This window comes from Mercenaria mercenaria, chromosome 3 (assembly GCF_021730395.1).
Source record: "Mercenaria mercenaria strain notata chromosome 3, MADL_Memer_1, whole genome shotgun sequence".
Lineage (NCBI taxonomy): Eukaryota > Metazoa > Mollusca > Bivalvia > Venerida > Veneridae > Mercenaria > Mercenaria mercenaria.
In genome coordinates, this window is record NC_069363.1 from 37,632,184 (window position 1) to 37,642,551 (window position 10,368).

General features: G+C 35.3%; 1 protein-coding gene across 2 annotated transcripts in view; it reads right to left on the reverse strand.

Moving 5' to 3' along the window:
* LOC123525055 (uncharacterized) overlaps positions 1 to 9,836 on the reverse strand; it is a 39,971-nt gene extending 30,135 nt beyond the window's left edge. Inside the window, exons 1-4 of one of the 2 annotated variants that reach the window (XM_045303746.2) lie at positions 9,568 to 9,836; positions 2,141 to 2,260; positions 972 to 1,064; positions 29 to 121 (exon numbers count right to left, since the gene is read on the reverse strand). In XM_045303746.2, the coding sequence (XP_045159681.2) occupies positions 29 to 121; positions 972 to 1,064; positions 2,141 to 2,236 (282 nt within the window). In that variant the 5' untranslated portion in view covers positions 2,237 to 2,260; positions 9,568 to 9,836. Of the gene's footprint in view, positions 1 to 7; positions 122 to 971; positions 1,065 to 2,140; positions 2,261 to 9,567 lie in introns of both variants that reach the window. The other variant, XM_045303745.2, reaches the window with a different exon arrangement.
* Positions 9,837 to 10,368: the final 532 nt, after the last annotated feature.

A 10,368-nucleotide genomic window follows, 5' to 3' on the forward strand; every position in this document is an offset into this window, starting at 1 on the left:
GGCTTACTTCTGATTCAGGACCACATACCAGTGCATCATAGTCTGCTCCGTGTATAACCAAATGCATTAATGTCTCAACAAAATCGCGTTCTACTGCTAGATGAATGGGCTGTTTGCCATCCTGAAATAAGAGATGTGCAAGTTGATAGTTCTATTAAAAAGATAAAATATCAAATCTAGGCAAAATGGATAGTTTGTTTTAAGTATTTTATTTTATACTTATATATTTCGAGTGAGTGTGACGGAAGACTGTAGTCTTTTAAATCAAGGATATTTCTTAGTCTGCTTCCTTTAAAAAATGCGCTGGCATCGTATAACAAAAGGAGGTCGTAATCTCACCAGGCTCGAACCAACAACCAAAGTGTCAAGCTGTCGACACCTCCTCCTACAGATCACAACTGCATTTTCCAGCTAGTGTCAAGATAAAAAAATTAAATTTAATCTGTGTTCATCTCTATTGAAACTGAAATTCTAAGAATGCAGAAATATGTGTTCAAATGACATTTTTCAAACAATCTGACTGAAGTACATCTCCTATTACGCTAAGCATAGGATCTGAGAACGACCTATTCATAGCCTCGTTCTGACGACCCTTTCGCTAGACAATCAGAGCCTAACTTACAACATCTTGCAAATCTACCTGTAGCCTTGACTTTTAATATTTACAATTCTTATGTCGTAATGTATTTTATATCAGAAAGCCGGCTAGCTCAGTCGGTAGGCCACTTGCTATGTAAGCGAGGGGTCCCGAGTTCGAGCCCTAGAATGACTGCACATTTTTCTTACTCTTTGACATTCGAACAAGTCGTCTGATTGGATAAAATAAAAATAGCAATACTGGAAATCCAAAATATACAGAAGACGAATGTGAATGGGTCGTTCTCAGATCTTCGTTTAGAAGATCAAGTACTTTAGTCAGATTGTTTTTCAAATAGACATGATATGTCCTTTAATATATTAATATACGGTACCTGAGTTTTAAGACCCGGATTTGCACCATGCCCGAGAAGTACTTTAACGCATTCCACGTGGCCAACACACATATGTAAAGGATATGTTCCATTCTAAATCATTAGAGAAAATATCAGTTTGGATATTGTAAAGAAAGAAATGTTGAACTTAAAAGACCTGCTCCAGTCCTACCTTTTAACCTTAAATTGTCACTGAAAAAGCATGAAAATCCTGACTATGAACAGTGACGCCTGTCAAAATAGAGTCTATTTTATATAAAATTCTATATAAAATACCTGTGGTTTTGCGTGCTATTGTGGCGCGTGGCCGTTAACTGTTACATATTGTAATCATGGGTTGCATTACACACAATAGAATTTGAATAGCCGCGGAGCAGGGCTTTAAATCCATCCATACTGTTTGTACAGCTTATTTGACACTCTGGTGGACCGTTATATACCAGTAACAAAGATCGGTACCCGTTCCATACCGGACCGGAAAGGTAACGAAACCGGGATATATTGACTGGTGCTACATGTATAAGATATAAATACCACACACCACACCAGTGAGAATGACATAAATATGGTCAACCTGAGAAACAGAAAATTACAAGAGCCAAGTTAAGGGTTGACAAACTTACTGCCATCCGCCACTAGTATGTGATATTTATTTCAAGTTGAATAATAATGAGGTATGATAATAAATCAAACATTATAACTCAAATAAATAAATTGATGTAAATGTGTATAAATGTGTTTTGTGCATCCTCATGTCACAAATGTATTTGTGCTGAGAGTATTAAAATAAACTGTATGCTGTAACATAATAACTCAAGAGTTAACAATAGCTTAAATATGTGAAAAATGATATAGTTTCCGCCAAAAATTATCTACAGGAACCATCATTCAACTGACATGCACTACAAATAAACTTTAGACATAATAGAGCAACAAGACGTTTAATGATGATTTAAACAAAAGGTTGATGTATTTGATATGATTTATTTGATAACCTAAAATTCAATAAATCAGAATGTTACACAAAGGTCTATTGTAGGCCTTTTTTTACCTTAATGAACTAACAAAAATGTTAGATAGGACATATAGTCAGTAAGAAAGGTAGTGACGATGTCTACTGGAAATGTTTGAATAACACACAAAAAATGAATAATGTTTTCTGTATATACCTGCATAATATTCAAGTTCACATCTTCATTAACGACCTGATCGAGTAACGTGGCATCGTTTTCTCTGATTGCATCCACTACTCTCTCGATCGTCATGCTTGAACTTTGTGTACTAAAGAGCTGCAAATGAATTTCTTGTTTTATATGTACCAATCACAGTGAATTATAACCAGCATAAATAAAATTTACGGATAGGCTTGATGGCTTGTGCTTTAAATGTTGCTCGTAACTTGTCTAGTATGACCAAGTACATGTACTGCAAGGTAGAAATGTGATTCTTGGACACTCTTCTTTGTCAAGTTAAAATGAAGTCCTCTTTGAAACTTACCCATTTCTGCAGATTCAAAACCAAAGCGAGAGAAACCGCCTATCTCGACTAGAAATATCTTAATGAATAAACAAAACTGTTTTGTACATAATGCATTAAATAGGCAAACAGAAAAAAAAGTTATCTAGAAGGCAAATCTCTTCTTAATCCCGAGGCGCGTTAATGCCTAAAATTAGTAATGCCGAGAAAAAAAATTATCAAGGCAATTTACATAATTCGGGTATAGTAAAATTACAGAGCATTCAAAGACGTTGTTAATTTGTTCATTTTAGTTTTTATTCGTATTTCAAGTTGTCTTGAAAGTAAGTGATGATATTTTTCTTCTTTCTCCGACCACTTTTACCATTTGACACCTTCTCCACTTTGTTCAAATTTATCATTAAAATCATAAGGCTTGTAATTTATCTACAGGATGAAATTACTGGTACCCTGATTTATTTTTAGTTGCTCTTGTACAGTATGTTATGCCCAATTTCGGGGACTCTATTCTTACTTCATATTAATATGAAGTCATAAGTATGTAAACAGTGATCAAAAGGTAAGTATGTTCGTTCTAGTATTTCAAAGTGGAGGAAAAGCCCCAAGATATGCAAATAAAGCGGATGTTTTTACAGGTCAAGCGGTAATCACTCTTACCTACCCGGCTTCTTTGTTTCGGTAAGGTCTATAAACACCTTATAGACCACTTAATTAGTCTATAACAATTACCAGACCTACTTCTTATGTGAACACGAAAATTTCTATGACGGAAAATCCCAAGTGCCTGTAGCTGGTTCGAACCCGGGTCGCTCAGGTGCTAGTCCAATGCTCTAACCACTGAGCCAAAGAGTCGACACACTTATGCAGTTGTCAGAGATTAAATTTAAACGTACAGATTATGCGTAAGCGACGTAACAATGCAGTAAAATCATGAGATGTCCGTGCATGTCATTTACGGTGCGCGCGTGATTGACACCATAAATATCACGGGTTATAAAAAAAATATTCGACCAGTTTTACATATCTTGAAAACTGATATAAATACCACTTTGCTGTAAACTTTTAACATTCAATTTTAAATACATGTAGGTCTTGAGAGATTTGTCTGAAAGTTAAAACGGGTATACTCTTTTGTCTCATGAAACAGGGCATTTTATTTAACAAAAAATAATGACAATGATATGATTGCAAAAAAGGGCCTTCTGTGCTCCCCAGCACAACGAGGATTAAGTAAGTAAGTAAGTTAAGTATAACTGCAAAAAATACAAACACCACAAATTTCCTCCAAGTTTATTATTAATCTGCTAATGAAAATTGTGACGATTTTCTGTACAATTAACATGGAACATAAATGACAAAGAAAATAACCCAGTTAAATGTCCGTGATATAACGTTTCAGGACGTATCTGAAATACGATTGACAGTTTAAACACAATCTAAAGGCAGTTTTAAGTAGTGGTAATGAGTGGGACACTGGTCATTTTCTGTAAAATGTTCTAATTTTTCTGAATATCATTTATCCTGTTGACATTTTTATGCTTTTAAATATTATTATATATTTTGGACTGCACAAAGTTTTGTCGGTCTTCTGCCATTTACCTGACAGTCTTTCATTTGTGTAAAACAATCAGTTTCCTTGATCCTATACTTGTACTGACTTTACATCCACAACTAACTGACAAGTTCTTCACGTAAATCAGATGTCGGGGACGAGAACGACTTTAAACGAAATGATGTTTATTAAAACCGTTGCCATGTCACAGACAACAAAGGCCTCGAACTACAAACCTCTTAATTAGTAGTACTCGTTACTAGATGGAAGGGTTTGGGGTGTGCGTGGTTTTTAGCACGTTTCGTTGCGTCGTCTTTGCGCGCTCCTGATCAGGGTATATTACCTCGGTCGGATTATTTTGCCCGGATCGGGGAAATACAAAAAACAACAAAAAGAACACAAGTTTCAGTATTTCTAGAAAAGGACTAACATTTATATGTTCTATAGTTTATATTTTTGATTAAGTTTACGTATATATCAACAAACAATGCAATACAAACACGCCTGCGTACAAGTTTATCCGTTTTTCTTCTGTAAAATAGCTGAACCTTTATACATGTATCTTATAAAGTTGTCAAGATTGTATGAGTATTAGCATTTTCTTGATAAAAAGTTATCAAAACTTTAGTGTTTTCTATAGTTCCTATGTTCTCCCCGTTACACCGATCGGTGTATATTATCTGTGTCAATCGAGATGATATACCCTTGGAAGAAATGCCAAGCCTGCCAAGATTATTTCACCAAAAATATACAAGAGAACCCAATTACGCTATTTGTGTGTAACATAATGGCAACGCACAATTCACTGGTTAACGTGATACGGATGACACGCATTTCTTGTGATAATGTAATGATAAATCTATATAAATACATTTATCCTACCACTACGCATTTATCAGGCCGATATCTGCCTGCCGTGTAAACTTGAGGTTTATTCAGTCAATGCAGGTTTATACCGTCAATGCAACTGACGGACTACTTTTTCAAGTATATGTGCTATAGGCAATGTAAACTGGGCCAAGAGTTCGAAGCTCAAACATTTCATCATTTTATGAGGACAGCCACGGTAAAAAAATCAAAAATTGGTTCACTCTAACCTAGTAAACCACCATACGGAATGGTACGGTGACGGTTTTTTAAAGTCTGTGTGAATCGTCCTTGACTTTGTTTATTTTGGCGTTCACTCATTTTAAATTAGAAATTTACACAAATAACCAGATTTAAGCAGTCGTTTATTGTAATTATTGGATCTAAACTATTCATGGTGGAAGGAATTTCATTATCTCACATTGTCTTGTACGGAAATGGAGTAAATTTAAGACTGCGGGCATTTGAATTCGTCTCAAGCGTGGTTTTCGGCTGTATTTTATCCGAGTCAAAACCATGCTGCTTGTTTTGTACGCGAATGCCCTGTTAGCACCGATGATTTATAATACACAGAACTTCAGAAGGCAAAGTATGAGGCATGAAATAATGTTTTATTGTTAGGAATCGTGTGTAACTGCATCAAGCAGACAAGGGGGTTGAAGGCGTAGGAATTCACAAGTGAGTGAAATTCTGGATTATTTTTGTATAGAAAAAACATTTTGAAAGTAAATATATGTTATACACAGATTTTATTGACTGCAGGATAAATAGAATATTAGGTTACTGTCTTTCTTAACTTAATTTATCCACCTCGTCTCCGAAAGGTTTATCACCCTCGGCAAGCCTCGGGTGGATAAACCTTTCTCCAACTCGGTGGATAAACTTAAGTTAAGAAAGACAGTAACCTAATATTCTCTATTTATCCTACCACTAAGCAATTTTTCAGGCTGATATCTGCCTGCCGTGTAAATTTGGGGTATATACCGTCAATAGAGGTTTATACCGTCAATGCAACTGAAGGACTACTTTTTCAAGTATATGTACTACCGCCGAGTCACCTATTTCCGTTATGATAAGAATTTACCGGCAGATAACTAAATGAATACACAGTCAACAATATTTCTAATGATAAATATGAAGAAAGCAACTTACGTCGATTAATCCAATAAAATGTCAACAAAATCGGCTGCAGTTAAATAGATGGGCGCGGCAGTGTAAACTGGGGCAAGAGTTCGAAGCTCAAACATTTCATCATTTTATGAGGCCAGCCAAGGTAAAAATAAAAATAAAAAAATAGTTGACTCTATCCTAGTAAACCTCAATACGGAACGGTACGGTGACGGTTTTTAAAATCTGGATGAATCGACCTTGACTTTGTGTATTGTGGCGTTTACTCATGTTTAGTTAGAAATATACACAAATAACCAGATTTAAGCAGTCGTTTATTGTAATTATTGGTTCTAAACAATTCATGGTGGAAGGAATTAATTTCATTTACTTCACTTGCAAACACCCAATTCACGATTTCAAAAAAATGTGACCCCTTAAAAAATTAAACTCTTGAAAACGCTTTTTAAACATAGCTTATTGTGTTGCATATATAGAAGGTATCCTAATTACTGTAAGATTTTTAAGACGGGAAAGTGTGGATATTGGAAATTATACACAGTTTTCCAAATTGAAAGAATTTGAATGGGGCTAAAATTTCATTTTTTTTACTGAATGGCTGCATAAACTCTCTAAACAAATTAGGGAAATCTTCCTTTGTAATAGATAAATAAGTCATATTAAAATAAATCAAATACATATAGGACAAAATGTTCAATTAGCTACGGTCACTTTTGCTACAAAAACTGAAAAATGTGTTATGTGTCAAAATCTAGGACATCTAACACCCAATAAAACTTTAACAGCAAACTTTATGTTAAAAACACAATAAACACAACTGATTTATCTTTCATACACATACAAGAGTCCAAAAACATAATTTTCATCTTGTAAACAAAACCAACAAAAAAGTTGTTGTTGTTGCTACTCGGGGTGGATAAACCTTTCTCCAACTCGATGGATAAACTTAAGTTAAGAAAGACAGTAACCTAATGGTCTCTATTTATACGGCAATATATATTTAAGTAGCAAATTAAAAAACTAAATGAACGTACAGTTTCTTCTAATATGCCAAAAAAAGTATAAAATACAATTCGCGTCAAATTCTGACCAATTGACTAAACACACATTGCTGACCTCAGAAAGAGACTATAATCCTCTTAATGTTTGCTAACTGTACACGGATTTTTCGTGTGTCCTAATAGACCTTTTCGGCGTAAATGTACATGTGTACGACTACGTACATGTATTATATACTTCGGACAAAAACGGGGGGTTGTCTCAAGACTACAACGAAAACTTTATCATCGGTTATTATTAATATCAAGTCTCATAGTCATGGCACAGCTGAGTTTGACCACCCTAAGCAATGGTCTTGCATATTTTGAATATCGAAATATTCTAAACAAGTATGATAGTTCCGTAATGATAGAATATATTTGCCTCCTCTAATTTTCGCTCCATACCGTGAAATGTTAACATAAATTTGGAATCATAACCATATTTCATAAGAAACTTTGGGCCATCAAACTATCCATATCTATATTTAAGTGATGACCACTAGAAAATCAGGGGCGAGGCTGTTAGAAAAGTATATAAATGATTATGTATTCCGGTTGCAACATTTAACGTAATATTATATCAGTTATAAAGAAAATACATTTCAGGAAATATTCTAAAAGCTCGCAAGACAAATTACCCGCTTTTCTCTCAATGAATATTACAGTACTAAAGATACACTACTGCCTCCTAATCAAGGTATTCTGTTCTGATCCATATCCTCTACATTATGTATGAAAGACAGTATTGTTATAATTTGACAAGGATATCCACAAAAGCTGGTCAGACAACATCAAGGAGTGGACATCACTGAAGATGCCTGTCCTCCTTACACATGCAGCAGACAGACCAGCCTGGAGAAGAATTTCAGCTTCTTCGGCGACAGACTCCCCCCTACGATGAAGACTTCGTCAAGGGACGAGTAAGAAGAGTAAGTAAAGCCACATATAAAATCGCTTCTCGTGCAGTAATTAAGTTTCACATATGCCTTTTATCAATTTATAAATGTTCATTCATGTTATTTGGATATGATACTGTTTAGAGAATGGATGTTTCGTACCAGGTTTTCTATGTACACAAATAAAGGGGAAACGAATCTGAGCAAAATCTGCCAGCTTAAGCTACTCTCATTTTCTAATGGCAGTCCCCTAATTATTGTATCTGAACAGAACTACCATCAGCAGTGTTTTTATTCCCGGGTGTCGAAGACCCGTGAGGCATACGGTATCCGTCGTCCGTCGGTCCTTCGCCGTGAATAACTATCGTTTTCAGTTCCTTTTACTATTAAAATCAAATAAAACTTTATATAAATTGTCAACATCAAGTGGGTATGCCTCTTTTCTCCAGACAACCATTAGTTAATATTAATACAAGCCTCATAGGCATGGCACAGCTAAGTTTGACCACCGGGGGAAAATCTGATCTTGCTTATCGCACGGTTGGTTTGTGCAAGACTTTTTATTACATATGTTCTTGTTTTGGCTTTGTATGTAATCTGGCTGAATTATTCGTTAAAATATTTGCTATTCAAAATGTGTCTAGTGTTTTGAGAAACCCTCCAGAAATTGATCGAAATACGTATACATGTACGTAGTCGTGTACATCAATCTGACTAAAGTACATCTCCAATTAACGCTAAGCATTGGATCTGAAGACGTGCTATTGATAGACTCGTTCAGACGACCCTTCCGCTAGCCAATCATAGCCTTGCTTTCAACATTTTGAAAGTGAAAGTAGAAGTTTAAAAAATCTATATTTAGTCTAGGTTTTTCATGTTTATTATGACGACCACATCATGACTGCGCCATCGTGTTTTGAGAGGTATCATATATCACGGTACGTATTTGGTCACGTAAGGGGAGAATATGCGTCAGGCAGCCGTCTAGCTCAGTTGGTAGAGCACTCGCCCTGTAAGCGAGGGGTCCCTGGTTCGAGCCCTGTACTGACTGCACATTATTCTCACCCTGTGACATTCGACGCTATTTTGAAGGTTCTGCCAAATGCTTGTTGAAACGAGTCGTCTGATTTGTTCAAATAAAAATAGATTTGCGAAAATAAAAATAGCAATATCGGAAATCCAAATATGCAGAAAGATTAATGTGAATAGGTTATCCTCAGATCTTCGTTTAGAAGATCAAGTACTTTAGTTAGATTGTCGTGTACATTTCCATTTACGCCGAAAGGGTCTAATAGCTGACAAATATATTTACAGGTGTGTAGCAAGTTGGGCATTTTGTTATATTAGTACACGTGGTCTTGTTCCTTCTTTTATTTATTTGTTTTAATCATGCATATATACGTGTTACAACCGTTTTACATATCCGAAACTAATCTGGACTATGTAAAACAAAGAAGCATGTAGGTTCTCGGAATAGGTCTGCATTGCGTTTATAAACCTGTGAGAAGATTTGTAAACCTCGCTCGCTACGGTCGCTCAGTTCACAGGTCTATAACCACCATGCAGACCTATTCCTCAAACAATAGATATTACATACAAAATGATACTACGTAAATCGATAAAGAAGGTATACTTACAATACTTCATATGCGAATAAACAAGTTCAATACGCAATAACAGCGTATCCTTTAACTACCCCACTTACAGTCATCACTATATACTGTGATTATTATTTAATTTAAAACACATCCATGACACTTGTTCATATTGTTTTAACATTCCAAATTGCTTTTAATATCCGTACAAAATGTGATATTTTTTATCTCAATATTATTAATAAAGGAAGTAAAGTTGAAAACTCGTTCAATCGATTTAAATCACTGCATGAATTCAATATTTATCTCCAGTCGAAATGATAAGATATATTGACTAAAATTAAGGATACAAACAACTTAATGTAAATCTTTACAAACGCTTATACACTTATGGAAGCTAGGGAGCGACCTCTACCTTCTTGCTTCTAACATTTATGTTGTCACTTGATTTGAATTAAATACTCGGAACATTTCGTGTTATTTAGAATATTTTTTATCACGATCAAAGTTTTTAAAAACGTTATATTATGTGCAAAATTATCACGAAGAGAGCGATATGTGAGCAGGGCACTTAATGCACAATAATCATAATGAACCGGGATACCGAACACCCCCGCGTTTCTAACGTTATTTAGTATCGTTAATATTTCTATATATTTACATTCGCCCTGTTCTTTTCCATTGAAAATTATGACGTTCATTTCGTATGAACAGCAAAAGGAAAGGCGCGAAAGTTACGTCGCTGCTTAGTGAAAACCTTCCGCTGTTTTGACAACGTCCGCGTATAGTCAGGGAGAACGTTCCTTAGATGACGTCGCAATTTTTCCGCCTGGTGCACATAAT